The 22640-nt window shown below is 40.3% G+C and overlaps 1 protein-coding gene across 2 annotated transcripts; it reads right to left on the bottom strand.

Annotated features, from left to right (window-relative positions):
* Positions 1–947: 947 nt before the first annotated feature.
* c20h10orf90 (chromosome 20 C10orf90 homolog) lies at positions 948–21325 on the bottom strand. Of its 2 annotated transcripts, XM_074620293.1 has the most exons (12): positions 21219–21325; positions 20781–20999; positions 19919–20659; positions 17035–17098; positions 14089–14180; positions 11602–12874; positions 9346–9492; positions 8934–9049; positions 7864–8035; positions 6665–6728; positions 5931–6021; positions 948–2433 (listed from the first exon to the last, which is right to left on the bottom strand). In XM_074620293.1, the coding sequence occupies exons 3-12, from the start codon at positions 20483–20485 to the stop codon at positions 2395–2397; spliced, it is 2625 nt and encodes an 874-aa protein (XP_074476394.1). In that variant the 5' UTR covers positions 20486–20659; positions 20781–20999; positions 21219–21325; the 3' UTR covers positions 948–2394. The 2 variants fall into 2 exon arrangements, 1 of the variants encoding a protein (XP_074476394.1); XR_012591916.1 differs by lacking the exons at positions 948–2433; positions 8934–9049 and having other exon boundaries at positions 5947–6021.
* Between the last annotated feature and the right edge of the window lie 1315 nt (positions 21326–22640).

Consider the following 22640-nt stretch of genomic DNA (forward strand, 5'->3'; position numbering starts at 1 on the left):
TGTCCTGGAAGGGACTGTGAGGCATAATGAGTGATTCTGTCTTATATCACTGCTTTGCATCACATGAGATCATGTGAAAGTGGCTGTGCGAGGACATCAGCGCTTTAATCGTGCCGTGAGAGGAGCTCACTCTGCATCCCATTACATGAAATACTCTGGAAAGAAAGGCAATTTGCAATCAAGTGAAAAGAAGATAATAAACAGCATACATTACCGGTTTATATCTGACATCAAAAGGGTATCAGTCAGTGCGTTTGTACGAGGCTCAGTGTGATGTTTGGTTACAACCAAAACAGACTGTTGAGACATGATTTCATACAGTCATTTTGGCCATCTTGCATTTGTAATTGCATATCACAAGAACAGCAGCTGAGGCACAGAGATAAGCATCTGGTTTTTCTCAAAAGACAAAATGGAAATCTTTAAAAAACCAGAAGGTCATTTTACAACAATCAGCGCTGTTTTGAAGGTAGTTCTATCTGCTCAAGTGCATGAAATATATTCTGTCCAAGGAAAAACTATTATTAAAGACAACCTATTATGCTTTTGTGCTTTTTCCCCTTTCTTTAGTTTGTTATATCGTTTTTTGTGCATGTAAAAGGTCTACAAAGTTTCAAGTCCACGCCAAAGGCAGTCAAGGTCTTTGCACACACAGTCCGTCTTTTTCTTATGCGATTTTTTAATCCGTCATCCGATAAAAAAAATGAAATACATGAAACATTGCACACTGAGTCTGATGCATTTTATTATTCTCTTCGTTGTGAAAATTTGAAATACGAAAACTGGATTAATTACATGGGTGCAATGGATATTGCTAGTCCAAAACGAGGCTGATGAATGAATGACATTGGCAAGAAGCTATCGTTTAGCAATCACTACTGTCTTATCTTTCATACATCCCTTCACCTTCACCTGCCACAATCTATCTTTAATTTCTGCATCTCTGTGCTGGGAGACGAGGTAAATGTTTATCAGATACCATTTTGGATGGTGACGTTTGCACGGACGGTGGCTCTGAGTGGTGAAACAACCCTCTTTTGCCTTCTGACAGATACAAAAAAACGCAGAAATTGAACCTGTTCCGAAAACTTTAACGACGGCCGAAAGTTTCGGAGTTGGTGAGTTCATATTTATTTTTAAATGTGCGACAATTTCGGACGAAAAATATGTACTTGGTGCGCAAAGGCCTTTACTCTCCCCCACAGAAACACTGCTCCTGAACTGCCTGAAACGCCTCGCTTGAAGTCCCGCCTTTTCTTCCATAACGTGGTGATGTCACCAAGTAACACATTTGCATAATACCTGCCTAGCGGATAGCTTGGCACGCCCTCAAACAAAGCTAGTTAGAGCAGAGCTGGAGCAGAGTCCAAAGAGTTTGGTTCGGTTGACCACTCATAACAAAGTGGGATTTTCAAGTATGCACCTGAAAATTTGCATATTAGGTCCTCTTTAATCGGCCAATTCTTTTTTTGATTAACCAATTAAGCTTTTAAATGTTCATAAATAGTGAAAATTGGCCATCACAATTCCCATCTTGACATTAACTCCCACTGTTTATTTAGCAGTAAGTATTTACCTACTTTCTTAACACTAATGTCAAACAATGTAGAAGTAAACGAGACAACAAATTAGAATTACTGTATTGCGGTAAAGAAATAACCATGTTTTCCTCGTTTATGAACACTTTGGTTGCAATTTCACAACAGGAAGGTAATTTAAAAATTAGCGTTTCAGACAGAGGGTGAAAAGAGGTGCTACAGCACAGCTGGTATGAGAAAAATAAAGCGTTTTTTTTAACATTAAAGCATGTAAACATGTTCTAGTAGAAACACAAAATACAAGTATGAACCTGAACCTGAAAATAAGCATAACAGGTCCTCTTTAATCAATTCAACCTGTCCTAAACTGCTGATCTGTTTCTTTAACCAACCAAAGATGGACATTCTCCTTCACACATTAATACAATTAAAAAGTTTTATCATCAGGTATTTTGTTGGATTAGGAAACACAGTAGAGTCGCAATAAGGGAAACGGGTTAAAAGTGTTTTTTTTTTATTGTGCATCAGAATATATTAATTTTTTTATCCAGATGGGCAGAAGAGACTTTGAAGGTTCTGGTAAAACCTTCAAAACAGAAGGCACGGTAAGCGACGTTAAATGACCTTCTGGGCTTTGGAAAGATTGCCATGGATTTATTTGTCAGAAAAACAGATGTTAAGCTCTGTAACTTGAATAATAAAGTAATGGTGATACATGAGAGAAATAAATAGGGACTTAAAGGACAGCTCGAGTTATGTCATGACCTAACTCATATTCAGCAATGTCAAAGTTCACTTCATCAGTCTGTTATGCAGTGCTGCAGGCTTTGTCATGTCTTCATCTGCTGTCAGTCAATCAGCTGTTGCTCCTGTGAAGAATCTGATCCAACAGTTTCTGCAATGAGAAAAGAAAATACTCGGATTACTAAAACACTTGGTGGCTAGCCAGTGAAGCTTCGTCCCTGCCGTCCTCTCACCCACACACACAGGTTTCCACCTCCTCTTGATCTCTGGCATCGCCCCCACTGTCCCCTGTGTTATCTGCCACCCACAGCAGCAGCAGCGTGGCCGGAGCAGCTGTGTGTGGGCACCCACACTGTCTGAATGGTGGCACTGCACTGTAGCTCTCTCTGCCACTGAAGGGCCTTTTGTTTCACGGGGGAACACAGGCCTCATACACTCAGCACAATGACACTGTTCACAGTTTCCCTCCATAATGAGAGAGCAGCGGGAAAGAGGCCGACTACAATTCCTCCTGCAAATCAAGCTGTGTCCTGGGTGATCATTATTGGTCATGCAATAAAAGAAAAACAGGTAATAACACCCATTTCACATGCACAAAATGCATCTAAAGTGTAGTTTTTTAAAAATCAGCTTTTCTAATCAAAGTCCTGCAAGAAAATATCAAAAGTGTGGCAGCAGCGACCTCTAGTGGAACAATAAGCTCATTGGTCTGAAAGCAAACAAGCTCAAGAAATCTTTCAAAAGCTTAAATATTCAATGTAATTGGACTTGTTTTTACAAATAAGCATGAATGACATTTACATATTTTTTCCATCTTCATCATTTCTTTTAAGTGTTTTTTTTTTCCAGAGTTACTTACAGTCAGTAGAGCGAACAAAATCAAACATAATCTCTATGACATGTTACCAAAAATGCAAGCAAAGGAATGCACACAATAAAATATTAATGCAAGCCTACAATTATTATTATCAGATCTTAGAAGATTTAATTACCCCCCCGGAGACCCACAATAGACCCATTTTTGTCTTAAAGGGGGTTTTAGGGGGAGATAGCAGGTCAACCTTTTATGTTACATAAAAGTGGTGTACATCATCTGAAAGCATGTTGGGTTGCTCTTGTCATAAATTAGAAATAAACATGAATTAATTATTATTATTTTTTTGTGAAAATGTATAAGGGTTTAGAACATTATGATAGAAGTATATGATGGCCATTCAAATTCTTTATTATGTCTCATAAGCTGTTGCAGCAATGTTTGTGTTGATACCATTTGTTACACAGATTTGTTGCTAAATTTAACAATTTTTTACCACTCAAGAATTAATACAAATTATCAAAAATCCTTCCAAAATACCACATTAAGACACCAAGACCTTGAGGAACATCATAGAAAAAGCCATGCTGTGATTTGGGATCAAAAACTTTTGACATTTGGAGATTTCTGCAAGAATTTTCATTTTTCGGCGATTGGATGGCGAGCACTTCTGTTTTTGGAAACTGATCAGAAACTCCCTTATTGTCAATCTAGCTAGGAAAGCCATCCATCCTCTGAATGCTCTAGGTCTCTAGTTTGTGGCTGTAAAGTTTCATGAGGCTGTGATTATCCTAGAGGTCACCACAGGTCATTTTATACAGTGAGGTGGGGACTAACATCATCACACATGAATACAATTGGGCTCATTGGATCCACAAGAGTCTCAGCTTTACGGTCATACTACATTCCAAGACTGTTAAGGGACCCCAGTGTGCCGAAACACATCATTTATAGAATAGGTGAAAATAACACATTTATACGGCATTCAAAAAACTGCATGGTTTTTGCTTAAAACTGCATGTGATTATCTGTAAAGGGGAGACTCGTGTGTACCCATAGAACCCATTTTCATTCACATATCTTGAGGTCAGAGGTCAAGGGACCACTTTGAAAATGGCCATGCCAGTTTTTCCTCGCCAAAATTTAGTCCAACCTTAGAGCGTTAGTTATATAGCATGACCAATTAATTCTTTAGATTTTCAATTTTCATGTGATATCTGTACCTTCACTCTAGCTCTAAACCTGAACCTGCTACAGCCTCTGAAAGGCCTGCGATCCTGCAGGTTTCAGGGGGTTAAAAAGGAGAAACAGTGATCAGATACTTGATAAAAATTTTAATTCCTACTTCAATTGCTTCATCAGGGCACCATGAAAGGAGATAAAGAGTCTAATCAATCACTGCATGTCACAGAATAAACAGGCTCTGTTGTATATTATTGATTGTAATTTGTTGTCCAGCCCACAAGGCCAACCTGTCAGCCTTAGCAAAGGAATATCCAGAAATACACCCCCTTGTTTTTATCTTATAAATACCCTTCAACCTCCAGCGTTCCACTCAAAGTCTTGTCAGTTAACCACGATGGACTTGGAGGGCGATTTAAAGCCATTATTTTTAACGGCTGCACCGCTGTGAGGAGAGAAGAAGCCATTGTTGGCCATTACTGAAAAAGGATTCACCTTTTGCCAGGTTTAATAGAGCGTGTAGGGGAAAGGTGTGTTATTACTTGCTTAATTGCCCGTGGGTCATATACACAATTAATGTTCTGTTCCCTGTCTCAGGCAAGTGCTTGTTAACACTGTGGTGAGCTGTTTGGAGGCTTATTCCATATTTTCAGGGTGATTTGGTGATTCAGTGCATCATTTCTGCATAAATCTTAATTTATAACAACTTCAGGGAGTTTTCTCCGGGTTCTTCAGTTGCGTTGCCTCACGTCGCCTTTGTCTTGGCCAAAAAGTTGCACTCGAACACACCGCAAAGACTATAGCTGACGGCCAACTACCACGTACGTTCTGCGCCTGCACTGAAAAACCTCTGACACGGGCAGACTAGAGCCGATAGTGTGGGACACACTGCAAAAACTAGGCCGACAGACGCTCACCGACGGCCCAAACTGTCCTACGGCCGACCATCGGCTTGGTGTGTCGGGGCCTTTAGGAGCACTAGGAGAAGGCAGAGGAACAAGATATCTGTCTCATGCACTACGGTCAGGATATAGTGACAGTTTTATAAAAATAACATTTGATCATATTTGCTCAAAGTTACCAACTGTAGCTTTAAGGTAGGGAAATCATCTTATTCCCCACTCTCTCTCAGTCTCATATACTGTGCATTATGTAACAGGTTGCTCCAGCTGCACCACTCCATCAAATGAAGATATTCTAGATATCTTTTGCATCGTTTGCATACACAAAATCCCCCAAATACAGCCTGATTTAGCATCTTCCCAAGAATTAAAAATAAAATGAAGCATCACGTTAGTTAGTCATACGCCCCAGCTGACAGCCGGCTGACTGAATCATTGTTTCTAATCAGTCACACACCAATCAGCTCATTCTCACAACAAGGCAGTTCATTTAAATACGGCTCCCTCCTCACTGATCCCTGCTACACATTGCTGCTGCTGCTGGCAAAGCTTTGCCCCCCACCACCACAGCCTCCATCTTCTAGTTCTGAGTCCTATCATGCATGGGTCAAAGGTTAAAATGGTTTCCAATGTCTTGCTTTAGGCCCTTTGACTGAAACGATGTGGGTTTGACTGATGTTTGACTGCAGGTTAGTGAGGTTTAATGGGTTTTTATTTATGTGTTTTGACATAAAGATATAGAGATTTTACCTTTTTGAAAAGTTCAACTCGCTGTCTGTTGCTCAAAGACGCCTCCCTCTTCTTCTCTTCCTCTTTTTTCCTCTTCACCTCTACATGCGTTCTGTAACAAAACATTAATTTGATTTATTTGTTTATTTGATAGGAACAGAGCATGTTAATGAACATCAGAATAAAATACAGGATGTAAACATGCAGGTGTTAGCTGGAACTCTAGCCTAATTTCCATCCCTTGGCAAGTAACAATATACAGATACAAATATACAATGCACACGAGCAGAAAAGACAAAATACATAATGCAACATGTCAAGTTAAAAGTAATGATTGCTGGTAAAGAAAACAAGGCAGTTTAGGTTATGTACGTATGTATCTATTATCTAAAAACAAAGCCCTTTTATTATTAAATCTAAGTATTTTCATTCACTTTCCGTGCACCACTAATCGCTGTATATGCAACACTATGTTCTGCATAAACAACTCAGTCTAAACTGTCTTCCTAATCAATAGGTGGATCTGCCAGAGAGCAAAGTAAACAAGCGAGGCAAGGAAAGGGAAAAAAACATAATTAGAGCAAAAGTCTTGGCAGAGGAACAGAAGCAGCGTATTATTTTGTATGGAGATGTCACTGATATACAGAGTCTGCCTCCACACGTGGAAGCAATACAGGAGATAAGGAAGCATCTGCCTGCAAAGAAGAAGCATCTGACGGCGAGCAGGCCGAGGTAGAGATTGAGATGGAACTCACCGCTTAGATCTCAGCTGCATCTCTTTCCCAGTAATGGCTCTATCTCTGGCTTTGAAAAGGTTATCTGGAAACACGAGCACACACACACACACACACAATGCTGATTGAGTTGAAGGCTCAAAAGCATGGCAGTAAATCACTTTAGCTTTTCCTGCTGTTGGAAGAGACTGAAAGCCTCCTCTCTTACAGGAAAAAAGGATCATATTGCAATCTCCCATAAGAACAGACACGATTATTTCACACAAGGACATGAGTTCCACCTTCTCAAGACATTTTATGAAGTATAATTACATCATCATGCAAGAACTGTGAGTTCCTGTGAACATTTATGCATGAACACTGATGAAAAATTTGATTTTTTTCCCCCAGCTGGTGTTGGCCAGTAGAGGGCAGAGAGAGCTGCAAATGTACTGTCACAAATCTTTAAATTCTTCATTGTTTACTGTGACGCCTGCATGTTGCACTCTGAATGGAAATCTCATCAGACACAACACTGCGTCGACAGCTTAATGACATTTGAAGGTCACGGAAATATTTTTGCTGAAATCCAATGCTGGCAATCATTCCGAAACCTTGTTATTCAACAGAGGAGCACTTATCCATGTATATGTATGCAATAAAGCTATTTGTTTCATATCTTACTTCAAGTGGCTTTTATTTTATTTAGTCACTCTCTGTTTTTCACTTACAGTTGGCCTAAAAATAGTCTGAAAATGTCTTTTTATTATATGTCAGATACTGACCTGTTACGTGATCCATCCTAAATATAATGCATTATTTTCTTTACCATTTTCTTTGTGCATTTAATTTAGGCTTTCATTTATGCACTATCTGTAAATTAATTCCTGTACAGAATCTTAATGAGGTGTTTGCCTGTCTTTGAGTAGTGTCTAAAACTACTGCTAACTCAGTATTTTGGGTTCCAGTAGAGGATTTCAGTGCATTTAGGACCTATTCAAGCAAAAAATAAATGTGAATATGATGTATAATTGAGCAAAATGTTACCTATCAGCAGCTTTAATCCAAAAAATATTGGTCTGAGCTTTGAAAAACAACACATACTGGCTGAAAACGACCCCCCTTGCTCTTTGTTCTGTGTCTGTATGTGTGTGATTATGATGTGGCAAAAAGCCACTGCAGCTGCAACAGGACAATGGGCAGTGTGAGAGAGGTGAGGGTGGCTGCTGCTGGCACGGTACCATTCAGAGAGGTACAGCGGGCACCGTGGGCTCTCCTCTGCCTGACAGCAGCATCCGACCGCGGCTGTGCTGAACCTGCCCGATCCCTCCTCTCCTGGGCCCTCCTCTCCAGCTCTCGCAGTCTGCCCTGGGAACGACTGATGAAGTCTGGTCTGGACCTCTGCAGTGCTTCCTGCCAGAAACAAAAACATATTGCTCTACTTGACAAAAGCCCAACTGACCATTTCCAACTCCCCCGCCCTGCTCTAGAATATAGCTCTGGGGCGCCCAATGGAAAACTCCAAAGCCAGAAAAAATGTGTCATTCCCTTTCACTGACATTGTAGTATAGAGTCCTAGCAGTGCCATAAAAAAGAATACATCTGTAAAAGAATAAGAAAAAAAATGTGGGAATATAAGGAGGAATAAATAAAAGAAGAAATCAGTAAAATTTTTAAAATTATAATTTAATCCCAATTGCTTTTGGCAGTAGGAAAAATAATAAGGAAAAATAGATAAACAGAAAAAATAGAATAATTTATATGCAAAAAATGTATATATATTTTAATATAGAAATGTATACAGAAATGTGCATATACCTTTTTAATATTTCCACATTAATAATAATAATACTAATTAGTATTATTAATAATTCCAAATTTATTATTATTTATTTATTCATTCATTAATTTATTTCTCTTTATATTTGCACATTTTGTATTTACTCATTCATCCTTTTATTTATTCCTCTTTATATATTTCCACTTTTTTTTCCTTATTCTTTTACAGACTTTTTCTTTTTTATGACACTCCTATGACTCCATATTGTAGTGTACTTCAGTGGTTGGCAGCCTGGGGGTCGTAAATCCAAAAAAGAAACTTGAGGGGTCAGATAATTAACAACATAGGGATTTAAAAAGGAAAAAAGAAAGGACAATCACTCTTTGGTTAAAGTGGTTGCAACACACAAACATATGCCACAAATAGACATTGCATTGTTCCTCTTTCGCATCTGGTTGCTTAACATTCTTATTTGGAGAGTAAAATCCCCAACCTTTTGTTTCATTGGCTAAAAAATACCTCTGAACTCACCTGTAGAGAAATAGTCTGAGGTGACCTTTCAATCTCAAATGCAGCGTGCGGCTGGTTGTGGCGCTGGTTTGATCTTTGATCTGGATGTGGCTTCACACATTTCCCCTCATCTGTCACTACCAAGGCAGAGAAAATCAAAATGTTTGCATCCCATTTACACCTGCCTTGGCTTCACATGCCTGGGCACGATGCACACTAAAGCCCTCTGGGCCTGCATGACTTATTACTTCTTGGTATGAATCAAACAGGCCCAGCACGTGGAATTCCACTGGATCTGTATTGATTCAATCCAAGATGTAGCTCTGAAAACAAAGTGTTGAGCTTGCAACATCGTCAGTTAATTGTAACAAAGATCGATGTTTTATAAGGTGAGAAATTATGATTATATGAGGGAACATAGAAGTAATAATACCAGTATTTCCCTCGGGGGATGCAGCAGAGTCCTTCTCAGAATTTGGTGTTTTCTTCTTGCTGTGTTTTCTTTGGAGTTTGATGTTTGCTATGATGGCAGCTGCGTTGAGGGCAAGCACTTCCTCTTGAGACTGATGTGAGTGGGGATCTGAAACGCAGGAGGACTTTGATGTGAGTGAAGAGTAAGTAAAAACAGTGACACCGGCTGCTACTGAGCTGCTGTTTGGCTGCTGCGGTGCACCACAGGCAGATTTTAACACTATTTCATAATGTCTTGCCTCACTCTGAGGTTGATTGTATCAAACGTTGAATTTAAATGATGTGGCCTGAGGCCTCTGCAATTAATTGATGACACTCTTAATGAATGTGATTAAAGAATAATTAATAATTTCACACAGAAGAAAAGACATCATGAACAAAGAAACACAGTTGCTCAGCAGAAAACTCCCTCCTCATATTACTGAGTCACCTGAATATTCTGCATTCCTGAACAATAGCTCGAGCTGACCGTTTCAGACATTTCACATAATAAAATTGAGTTTTTTTAAGGGGAGAGTGTGACGCAGGTTATGGGTTAGAAGTCTTATGTTTTTCCTTGAAATATTGGCTTTTGTAGGTTAAGTTATACAAGTAATAGTATTATTTTGTATTATTGTTGTTGTCATAATTATTATTCGTTTTTTATTTTTCAATCATATTTTACTATCATGTATTATTATAATATTATTGTTTTTATTATTTATATATATAATGTATTTATTTATAATGTATATGTATTTGAATTTATTATTCATTATTTTAATTTGTTTTATTAAATATTTATTTATTTATAATATATAGTCTAATTTATTATTCATTATTTATTTACTTTATTTTTATTATGTATTTATTTATTTATAATATATATGTATAGTTTAATTCATCATTCATTATTTATTTACTTTCTTTTTTTATTATGTATTTATTTATTTATAATATGTGTGTATAGTTTAATTTATTATTCATTATTTATTTATTTTCTTTTTTATCATGTATTTATTTATTTATCTTTTGAAGAGTGTTCTTCTTGTGCCTTTTGACAATATGTTTATACTGTATGTTTATATGGAAAAAAAGCATGGCAATACTATGTTTTGCTATCTTGGAAAATGATTCTTCACAATAAAAACATTTGCAATTAACAAATTGCATTTTTGTTGCGATTATATTGTACCAACTTACATCCATTCAGAAGTTTGGACTGACTTGAAACTTTGACTTGCGTCAGAGTTAAGTCATAAAAATGAGGACTTGACTTCCGACTTAATGCAAAAACATTTAAATCCCAATTTTTTAAATTGGCCCCACATCTTATATATCTGATTATTAAGCTAAAGCATTGAAAGAACTTGCATCTTGATGTGCAATTTGCTTATCAAGACTTGAGATAAAACTTGTACTCGCCCCAAAATACTTAGAAGCTGCTTTGCATTCATTTCATGTGGGCTTACCTTAACTTTAAAGAAATAAGTTTGGACATTTTGGGTAATAGGTTTATTCACTTTCTTGCCAAGAGTTAGATAAGAAGATCAATACCAAAAAAGAGGGAGGTATTGATGTTATTTAAATCTCAGTAAGAAAGCAAATAAGTATATTTACTAAAATGTTGAACACAACTCATTAACCTTAACCTCATTTTCCTGAGTCGAACCATAACCAGAAACCACGCCTCAATCCTAAAATAGATTTTTGTCCCCACAACAGGATTACTATGAACTATGTAACAGCCACACTGCAGGATCTGGATGCCAAAAATTGATTCTAACACATCCTAATACTTCATTTTCACCATGTTTAGCAGCTTGTGATGCCTCTTCCTCCCCTGCGCTGTCAGTGAAAAGGGGGACCAGAATAGATTATATGCAAAGAGGTGCGTGGGAAAATGAAAGAAGGTGAAAATGAGAAAACGTCTGCAGGTGCCAATGGGCCCTCTGCGTCTAAGCAACGCTGTTTGACATCTGTGTCAACTGCACTTGAGGCAGCAGATAAAGGAATACAATCTAATAACGCCTATCAATAAGACATCAGAGTTGAAAGACGATATCAAACCGGAGAGTTCGGCCCCCAGAACGCCGAAGTGTGTGTGATAACTTCAAGCCAGAACACGCAAGTGGCACAAAGGAGGTGTATATTTAGACATCGCCATCCTTTGAAAAATTTGGAGATCAGAGACAAAAGGGAGGCTGACAGGAAGTCAGAGCGGGACAGAGAAACCTACCCGGGGCCTTGATGAGAGTTAGACTGGGGGACGCTCTCCTCGATGCATTCTCTGGCGGAAAACTTTCTTTCTGGTCTCCGTTTGGCTGAAGGGTGTCCGCCACTTCCTGACCCGCTTCCTTCGCTGCTGTTCGACTGCTGGTTTCGAAGTTCGCAGGGTTGATACTGGTCCCTAGTGGAAGCCCAAAGCTCCACTTCCTGGCAGCCGGTTGTGGCACATTCTCCTTGCTTGGCTCGGTGTGTCCAAACATGTTGCCATAGCAGCTCAGCGGTCTGTGCGGCTTGTCCGATCTCTGTCCAACCGCCTTTGGGGAAACCTCTGGTGCTCCTAAAGCGGGTTGGTTTCTCATAAAAACCCTCAGCGTGGATCTGTGTAGGGTTCCCTCTGCATCCGAAGTGGACATGTTTGCTGCAGAGTTTGTGGAATCCAGACGTTGATGCGAAGGTGCTGCATTGAGTTGTGAATGGTTACCATGACTCCATGTGCTGTTTTCCTTGTACACCCCTTCTGTGTAGCTGTGTCTGTACTCCGGGTGCCTCGTCCCAGACCCTGCCTTGGCCGGACTGTAGCTCTCTCTGTGCTCTGTCACTTTGATGATGGTAGCCTTTCTTCTGTGGACCACCGTGTCCAAAGCGTGGCTAGCTGGAGCGGTCCCCGCCGTTTTCGTGCTCGGGGCAGTGCTGGACATCGTCCTCTGCTCTGTCACTTTGACTATAGTGGCCTTCCTCTGCACCGTGACCTGCCTGGAGTTTGGCTCCATAGACTGGTGGGCCGGTGGCAGATGAGGGGACTCACTGGGGTGGGAAGAGCCAGAAAAACTGGCCGATCTGCTCACTTTCCTGGAGGAGATGGTGATGGAGGAGAAGCCGGCTTTGTTCTGGGGGATGAGCGTAGTCACGGCGGAGCTTGTCTGTATGTGCGAAGGCTGAGAGCTACTGTTTGTCGCACACAGTTGGGCTGTCGCCCTCATAGGCTGAACGCTGCCCGTCCTATGCAAAGCCGACTTATCTGCGCTGTTTGTCCCTTGCAGCGGAGTGTGTGGTTCAGCAAAAGTCGTTCGCTGCAGAGGAGCATGCTTTAGGGGGTCAGTGCTGCTTGTTTGCATCAGAGAGGACTTCCTGTCGGGGACTGCGCCGGTCCCTGTGGGAGGCTCGTTGGACTGACTGCCTCCAGGGAACGCTGACACCCTGTTGGTAGTCCAGCCTCTCCTCAGAGCGTGCCAGCCGACAGGTCTGTCCCCTTCGTTAGCAGGAAAGCTCCGTTTTTCTGGCACCTGCAGCAAAAAAGAGATCCTTAATTATGCATTGGAAACCCCATCCCTCCCTTCTGTTGTTGGTAATGTCTCCTGCTAAATGCTTTGTCATTAATCAACACAATAAAACATATGCTCCAGTGGCAAATACAGAAAATGGAGCGTAACATCATTTAATACAGCATGAGACGATATGACGTCTCTCTAATACTACATTTTTAACAGCAGGTCAGCTGTCTTTCTTCAGGGCTTTGCTGTTTGTTCTTTAGTCAGATGACTCTCCCCATGCTCGACACAGTGAATGCCCCAGTAGCAATGGAAGCTGCAGCAGGAAGAGCCAGCACACAGCGTGACTTATCCCTCGCAGAATCACAATGAGACTCTATCCTCGATAGAAAGTGAGAGGGGAAAAGCAAAGATTCTGGTCCTCGGCCCAGAGGAGTCTGATGGTGTTTATGGAGCATAAGGACATGCTGATATCTCCCTGTTGTAATTGCCAGCAGGTTTATGATGTGACATACCGCTCTGATACCTCGTTTATTAATGTTTATGTATTTATAGATTTGTTTTTCTGGTAGGGACAAAGTACTTTAATGAACACCATTATAAAATACAGGAACTAAACAGTTAGCAAGATGCAAATTTTCATCCTTAGTCCTGAAGAGTATGTTTGCGTGGGACTATGTGGTACACGTTACCAAGGCTGAGAGGTAGTCTACAATTTTGATAAAATGTCTATCTAATTTAAATAATAAACATTTCTATTCTGCATCTTATCTTGTAAAATCTCTATGCTTTGCCCGAATGCATCCACACACGTTAAGTGATTATTTACTGGCATTTCTTCATGTAAATGAGACTCTCTCATCATATAAATGAGGGGTCAGAGCGTGTAGGCGTCCAGGAGGACAGCAGAATTAAATTAAAGTAAGAACAAATTAAAAATAACAGTGTTTTTCAATTGTATGTATGAACATTTACATTATCTCTTAGTAGGAGTTAATTTAGTCATTGTTCAACACAGTGTTGATAAATGAGGCCCTCGGTTTGCCCAACATTATGAGTGTGAGAGTGTGAGAGTGTGACATGCTGGCCTAAGCATTAGAAAGCACAACATAAGCATAACACTTGGATTAGAAGACTTAATGTTACCTCAATATCCAGACAGATGCACTCCCCAACACACACAGATATCCATAATATCCTGAGCTCAGTGTTAAAATGTTAGCAGTTACCTGTTTAATAGAGGGAGTGTCTCGATCAGGTGTCTGCCATGTCTTCACACCCAAAGCACTCGGACTGCTGTGACTTTTCTCCACCTCTCCATCTATGTTTAAAGACAAAACAAATGATTCACTGTCACATTTCTCACAAGACACGCTCTCTCTTTCTCCCTTTACACACACACACACACACACACACACACACACAACTCAGGCGTTCGTCAGACTGTTTGGCAATGTTGACAGTGTCAATAATTGACGCTGGCACAGTAAAGTGAAACTAGCACCACCCCGGAGCCACTTCTCCGCTTCCTCAGGAGACGTTGCAACTTGACTGGTCTGCCTCTCAGCCCCTAACTGATACTCTATTGCCACCCTGACTGACTGGCTGCATTTCCACCTGCTGCTGTTACCATGGCGACTGGCTCTCACTTTGGGATAACCCCTTGAATGCTGTGAGGATAATCCGTGTTTTAAAAAAAGGGAGAAAACAAGGGGAAAATTGCATCACTTTGCAAATGTGATTACACCTGAAAAACAAAGAATTGTGTCTTTAGAGGCGCCATAAAGGAGTCTATATGTCTCATTTCTTTCTCTATAAAAGGCCCCCACACCAACTTGTGCACCCTCCTGACAGAGCTTCTCTCATTACCTCCACTAGCTTAGCTCAAATGACCATTTTGCTCTGAATCAACAGCAGCTTAATATCCCAGAAGCAAGGCCATATGGCAAATACCCTCTGAACTAGTCCCCACCCTCCCAATTTATTCCTCATCCTCACGGGTTTTATCTCAATCGTACGTGCGAGCAGGGTGGAAAGTGGCCAGCCTGTCTAAACACGAAGGGCCCTTGGAGATCCAATTTTTATTATCATTTGCTCATTAACATCAGGCCATTTTAAGTTTGCTAAATGTGACTTCTGTGTGGAGGGAGAGGGCACTAAGTGTCTGCTGCAATAAGACCTCGAGTCTGATTAAAACTACGTCTGCGAGGGTTGTCGGCAACAACCAGAAAGAATGAGAAAGAGGTGGGATAATTTGCCAGCTGGAGTGTAACCGAGTCAGTTCCTGTTGGAATAAATTGCGGCTGGAATTTCTGATAGTTTTTCGTTTGGTTTTCGGATGTGAAATTGTGGATTTAAATGTACTGACAAAAGCTGAGCAAAAGCAACTTAACAACAACACATATTTGGATGCAGTCCTGCATGGATATTCTTGTTGATCATCTTTCTTCAACTCACTGCTGGGATTTCGGCCAATTTGTTGTGTACATGTACATGCACCTGCATTATTATTCACGGTGAAGTAACTGCAAATATGAATATTTATGGCCCAAGTCATCATGCTTATATAAAGTATGGCTCATAAGGCTTGGTGAAAATAACAATTTAACCTAAATTATAGACCATATGGAGATTTATAATAGTCTGACATGATTATAATTTTCGTTAAAGCTTCAGGAGGCAACAATTTTTTAGCATCATTGGGCAAAAACTCCATAATAACCTTTCAGCATATTGTAATTCAAGTGTTCTGAGTGAAAACTAGACTTCTGCACCTCCTCATGGCTCTGCTTTCAGGATTTAAAAAATCTAAGACTTAGATCAATCACAAGTCAGAGAGAGTTCCCATTGGCTGTGCTCCGGCTAGTGGGCGGTGCTTGGTATTTCCTCAACTTGATCTCAACATGACTGCCGGGTCACAAGCTTTCTCATTTTACAGCTAAACAGTACACTATAACATGTTTCTGAAAACATTTGAGGAGAGAAATAGGCATTACAGTAACAGAATATTGATTCATATTTGATCAGCGCTGCCTAGTTTGACCGATTGATCGGAGTTTGTGAGTGATTGACAGCTGCTCAGAGACGGCAAGGCTCCAGCTCGGCTCTGATTGGTTGTTTTCCTCCGGTTTGTGAAATCTTGCAGATGCCATTATAGGAGCACCTGAGGAGAGGCACATGCTTTTTTTTAGATTACCGGTCTCATGCACTACTGTCAGGATATAGTGACCGTTTTATAAAAATATTTTCTTTTAATCATATTTGCTCCATTTCAACACACCGCAGCTTTAAATCAACACAGTCTGTGCATGTGGCTTTTAACTAACAGCGTGTGTGATGTTAATAAGGTTTACGGTACTTAAAACACCTGCACTCTCTATCAAAGTTCCTCGCTGCTGTGGATGGATTGCTTTGATTTCTGCAAGCAGCCCGAGCCTTGCCAGGATAATCTATGTATAAACAAGGACAAGACTCAAAGATCAAACCTCAGATCAAACCCAGAGAGTGTGGGGCTGCCATGTTCAAAGATTAACAGCGCTCCTTCTCCAATCAGTCTGCATCTCCTCTTATCTCCCTGCAGCCTCCTCCTCCCTCCCTCTCCTTCTTTTTTCCTCACCTTTTCAAGCCTAATAGCGCCTATTTCCTTTATCCTGCCAGGATGCTGTGGCACAAACAGTTGTACTTGAAATTGGCTTTGTTTTTTGTCGGATGTTGTTTAAAGTGTTCATAGAGTCAGTCAGTGTGAGTGTTTGAAAGAGGACAGGGGCAACACTACTGCTGCAAGGAGCTGATTAGAGGCAGGTAACCTGTGTGGCAAGTCAGCCCTGAAATAAGCTTTTGTTCTCCCTCTGGCTAACCAGCCAGACCCCTGCAGTTACCCCGTGGCCATATTTGTTCTAGCACTGATCAGGCACTAAACATCAATTGAAACGCAACCTTTGTGTCTTTCAGGGAATTTGTCTGTTGTGTAAGAGAGTTGCCTCATGTTTTTAAATTTGGTGTATTGCTTTAAGGTGCAACTCTGACCTAACGATCACACTAAATTGCATAATAGTGCATTAGTTGGAATTATGAAAGTATTTTTTGTACTATACTCAACTGAAAACCCAGCTGTTATATATGTGATTGTAAGATGATACAGCAAATCGCATGACAGTACTAGCTAGGCTACATACCCTGCTGTCTGTTGGCTGTTCGATTCTTCAGAAAGGTTGGAGTGATGGATTGTTTCAATTTCATCTGTAAAAAAGACCCATTAGAAGACTTGATTACACAAAAAAATACCTTTGCATCAGTACAATCCTACATCTGATAAATTTAAAATAAGGCTGTCAATCGATTAAAATATTGAATCATGATTAATCGTATGATTGTTAACGCTTTATTATCACGTTAACTTGGACAGCCCTAATTTAAAAGTTTCATATTCTGTGAAAAACTCTTATTGGGAGCATTTCTATTGACTCCACACGGCTCTCAAAATGGTGACAGCTGAGCCGCCGGTTCGCAGCTAATAGTGCTAACAGTGAAAACAACAGCAACAATACTGAAAGAATAACAATGTTAAACTGGGGGAGGAGGGGGACCGAAGGGTGGGTGCTACGCTTTGGCAACAGCGTCGTTGGTTGGGACGGCATTACCAGCTGTAACCACCGTATGAGAGCACTGAGCGGCCAGCCCGGCTATGTCAACAAAGCACGGAGAAGCTCGGATTACAACACACACAGAGGGATGGCGACTTCATTCTCTGCTCAGGTAACGTTAGACATTACTCCACTTTATCATAGCAAATAGTTGTTTGCTGCTATATTAATACTCTGGATATGGAATAGAGAATCAATATCACGCTCATGTTTGTATACACGTTAACGCGTTTTATCTTGTTTGTTTAAACCCTTATGAAAACTAGCTAGCAAACAGTTAGCCAATTCCCGTTGTTTTCAGTCTCTGTGCTAAGCTAAGCTAACCGGCAGCTCGATATTTACCGTACATACAATCTTCTCATCTCGGCAAAGAAAGCAATGAGTATTTCCTCAGAATTTCAAACTATTCCTTCAAGCATACTCTCTCAAAACTAGGGCTCATAAATATCAGTTAAACACAATCTTTAATTTAAGTTACTGTAGGGAAAATGCCCTAAAAATCTCAATACTGACTTCACACAATATTCTTTTCCCAGTGAAGAGTCAGAAGGGAAGGGATGTGCTTTGTGCATCAGTTCAGTCGAATCTCTGGTAACGTTACAGCAAAGCAACTTATCGATTTTGAAGTCATATTATCAGTTCAGTGGGTAATACTCCCATTGAATTTTCTCTGTACATTGACTTGCATCCTCTCAGGGCACAAAGCTCAATCTCTGCTCCAAATGAGTCATAAACCTTTGGAGAATGCGTGAAGTTCCTGCAGAGTAAGCTGTTTTCAAAGGATGCCGGAGCTCTGCCTTCTCCCTGGGTAACTGAGACTTGACTACAAATGGCTCTCTGTGGCACTCTGTGTGTTAGTCTGCCTGCCTTGCCTGGCACTACGCACCATCACCTCCATTACACAGCACTTTACCTTCAGACTTGCAGAGCTTACACTGTCTCACTAACATGTCAGAATCACAGTCGCACAGCCTGAGAGGTTGTCAGTGCCAAATCCAGGGTAAATCAGTCCGGCGTATTTGCAGAGGCCTGCTTTTAAAGGTACGGATACCCTAAAGCACAGACACAAATGTTGTTCTGGGAGGTTTCTCTGAGAGAAGAATTCCAAATGCTCCAAAATAAATCTCTTATAAGAGTAGGGAGGCCTGCCAAAATGAACTGGGTTGCTTACGCCCTTACAAAAAAGAAGTTTATTCAAGTATGCTATTAGTATATTTCTTTTAAAACTTAAAATAAGAGAGTATGCTTTCATTTGACTTTTTATGTATTTATCAGAGATTAATTTAACAAAATTATACTTAAGTATACTTGGTTTATACCGACAAGTATACAGAAAAGTCTAAGTATACTTGGCTTATACTGAAAAGTATACTGAAAAGTGTAAATGTACTTGGCAAGTAAACAGAAAAGTCTAAGTGTACTTGGCAGGTATACAGAAAAGTCTAAGTGTACTTGGCAAGTATACAGAAAAGTCTAAGTGTACTTGGCAAGTATACAGAAAAGTGTAAGTGTACTTTGCAAGTAAACAGAAAAGTCTAAGTGTACTTGGCAAGTATACAGAAAAGTCTAAGTGTACTTGGCAAGTATACAGAAAAGTGTAAGTGTACTTTGCAAGTAAACAGAAAAGTCTAAGTGTACTTGGCAAGTATACAGAAAAGTCTAAGTGTACTTGGCAAGTAAACAGAAAAGTCTAAGTGTACTTGGCAAGTATACAGAAAAGTCTAAGTGTACTTGGCAAGTAAACAGAAAAGTCTAAGTGTACTTGGCAAGTATACAGAAAAGTCCAAGTATACTTGGCTTATACTGGAAAGTATACAGAAAAATGTAAGTATATTTGGCTAAGTACTATAAGTTAACTGAAAGAAAACTTACAAGTATACTTGCAGTACAAAAAAAACGTAACTAGTAGTTTACTGAGAGTATTCTTTAAAGTATACTTTCATAAACTAAAAAGTGGGCTACAAGACTAGTAAACTAACAGTATACCTATAAGTTCACTTGTAGTATAGTTCATATTATAGTCGCATGACAAAATACAACTTGGATGTAAACTAGTTGTGTACTCAAAGTTTACTACTCTTGCATTTAAAGTACACTTAAAAGTATACTTTTATATACTAAAAAGGGGGACAATTTAGTCCCAAGAAGTATTGAAGTAGTACACTTACAGGTATACCACTATTACATTGATATTACTATTCTTATTACATAAAGTATACTTGGGATTATACTTGAACTATACTTAAGTTTACATCATAAGATAAACTTGACTTCTTTTTTGTAGGGGCTTTCAGAAAGTAAAAGTTGTGTTCTTGCCAATCTAAATGTAGCGAAATACAGAAACTTATGCAACATCAGAAAATGCTCAGTTGAAAACCTTCTGAATATAGATTTGAGACTTTGTTATGTGTTTTACCTGTCCAGAAGAGTGGTTCAAACCCTGGTTCTGGTTGCAGTCATCACCCATCACCATCACTCTTCTTTGGATTGGTAGCCACCCAATTTTGACTGGAGCAAGACTACTGAGATGAGCCTGCTCCTTCCTTGGAGCCTGCATCACATGAGCTCTCTCCCAGCTTCCTCTGCGCTCTTGAGGAGAAAAAAACCCAGTTTGGAGGGACTCCTGGCTGCCCAGCGAACTCTCACAGAAGCTGGGACTCCCACATGAGGATGAACCCCGGCTGACGGAAGGCTGTCTCCAGGTACGTCCGCTAGGCATGGATGATGTCCAGTCGCTGAAAGCTGGAGACTGATTTCGACCCGGGGCTCTGAGAAGTTCGCTCTCTATCCTCTGCAGGTGCTCCAGCCAGCCGTCCAGCTGCCGTCCTTCAATGGCGCTCTGGGGCCGAGGTGGACGCTGGGGGCGAGAAACCCGGGGCAAATCCTCCCCCTCTGGTGTTAAGCTCTCCCAGTAGGACTCATCTCCTGATCTCCTCCAGCTCGGAGCCCTTCGTAGGTGGGCAGCTGGCCTGCGGAGACTCATCCCTCTGGAGCTCAGGTAACCGCTCTACAGCTCTCGAGTTTCAGGCCACAATAAAAAGCCCCTTTACAGTGGAGGTATTAATGAGACTCCCCTGGCTCAGCTGGACTTCTTACCATGAGGCATGCCAGAAATGCACAACGAGGAATTAGCAGCTACAAGAATGCTGGAGGTCATCTGTTATGACAAGGTATCAGAGTACAGATAAGAGTGAGAAAAAGGTGCAAATTCTTCTACATTATAAGTACATCCTGCTTTCATTACACCACTCCACAGTCCTGCTGATACTACTACTTACCAAACCATCCTTTTGCACTTGCTTCCAAACCCCTCAGTCCTTGTTGCTTAGGATGTAAACACACTCTGTCTTGATATAAACTAGGTGCTAGTGGGTACTGTCTCCAGCAAGGCATGTAGCAATGTGAAGGATGCTTCGCCGAACAAAAGAGTTACTGAGCAAAAGGGCTGAACATCCAATACAGAGAGGGAGATGGGAAGAGACAGAGGGGTGGGCGGGCTGAAAGAAAAAAACACAAACACTTGTTGATGCAACGCTTGACGTAACAAGATAAAGAACGCCATCAACATTCAGCATTTTAATTATGTCTAATTTTGGGTTTATGAAAGTCTGACACTTTAAAAGAGCGAATCAAACTTCCTGACATTCAGGCGTCCTCGCAAATGATAGAGCATCACTAATGAGCAGATTATCCATGTTATTCCACGAGTCACTTACTGCTTCAGAAATCCTCTTTGTTGAATTCCCCGTTTCTGTCTCTTCCCTGTGATCTCGTGGTCGGTGGCTGATGATGAGGCGCCGCTGTCCTCTAGCCTCTAACCAAGCCATGTGACATGTGCGAGACTGTCTTAAAAATGGGCCAGTGTCCTCTCGGATAAGTAACCGTGACCCACATGATGTCCCGTAATGCATGAGTGAAGGGTGTTTACAAGACAAGGCGAGATTCTGTGATTCAGATTTTACTTAGAGGCATGTTAAACGCAGATCTTCAAAGATATACAACTTCTTCTGAAAAATAGAATTGGCAGTCGCTTGGATCTTTAATGAATTTCAGTAACAGTCCTCAGATGTCTTTCAAAGCAACTTCAGTCACACTCGCTGGTGTAATATATTGCAAACATCTTTCAAAGACAGCGATAAGACAGAGATATATTAAACATATCAATTGCTGTGACCTGCTTTAAGACACCTTTTTAAGCTGGGAAGCACGCAGAAGGAATATGTAATGGTGTAAAGCAATTTGCATCTTTTTTGTCTGCTCTTCCCCGGGAGATAAAAATCAAAACAAATCAAAAACTCAATGGAGTAAGGACAGATTTAAACAAGGCTCAAAAGAGTCAGGTTCTTGAGATTGAGTTTGAAAGCAGCACCGCCCTCTGCTGGCAATACTCCAACATGACAAGTGGAGAAAGGGAGCTCTATGTTTGAGAGAAAGATGGGATGCAACATTTGTACAAACAATGAATGAAGATGAGCTGATTCAAATGCGTGCACCAGGTGCATCGCCCTGATATCTCTTATTTAGCACCTGCATCTGTGAGGAACAATCCTTATTAGTTCAACACATCGCTGCTCAGGATAACAGGCTCGCTTTGGCCCCTGTAGCTTCACAATGTAAGCACAAAGAAGGAAGGAAATGGACAAAGACCGCATGAATTCCAATTCTGTGGTTGAACCAATTAGAGGAACAATCTCTGTGTGTTTTACCCACTATGTGGTAACACGAAAGGTCACTGTAAAAAACATATATTTTTACAGGAATACTGTTATTATTTTAACGATAGGATTAAAATAAATTGAAACAGAATGTGTGTAACTAGTTAGGCCTACTATTTATTCATTTCAAGCTGAGTGAAGCAGAACAATTCAAATATTGACAACTACTTTAATATCCCCAGTGATATTATGCCTGTAAAGAAAATAAAAGCAATTTTGTCCAAATTAAAACACATTTTACTTAATGCACTTCATTAAAATACCACCTTATTGCCACTCAGACAGTATCAGGACATGCTGATTTTCAAAATTAAAGCCATTTAAAATCTCAGAAATTAACTATCTTCCCTCTAAATTCAGATTAGAATAGAAAGAAAACAGCCTATTATCTAATTTCACTTCAGAATAACAGACAGTATCAGG

This window comes from Sebastes fasciatus, chromosome 20 (assembly GCF_043250625.1).
Source record: "Sebastes fasciatus isolate fSebFas1 chromosome 20, fSebFas1.pri, whole genome shotgun sequence".
Classification (NCBI taxonomy): domain Eukaryota; kingdom Metazoa; phylum Chordata; class Actinopteri; order Perciformes; family Sebastidae; genus Sebastes; species Sebastes fasciatus.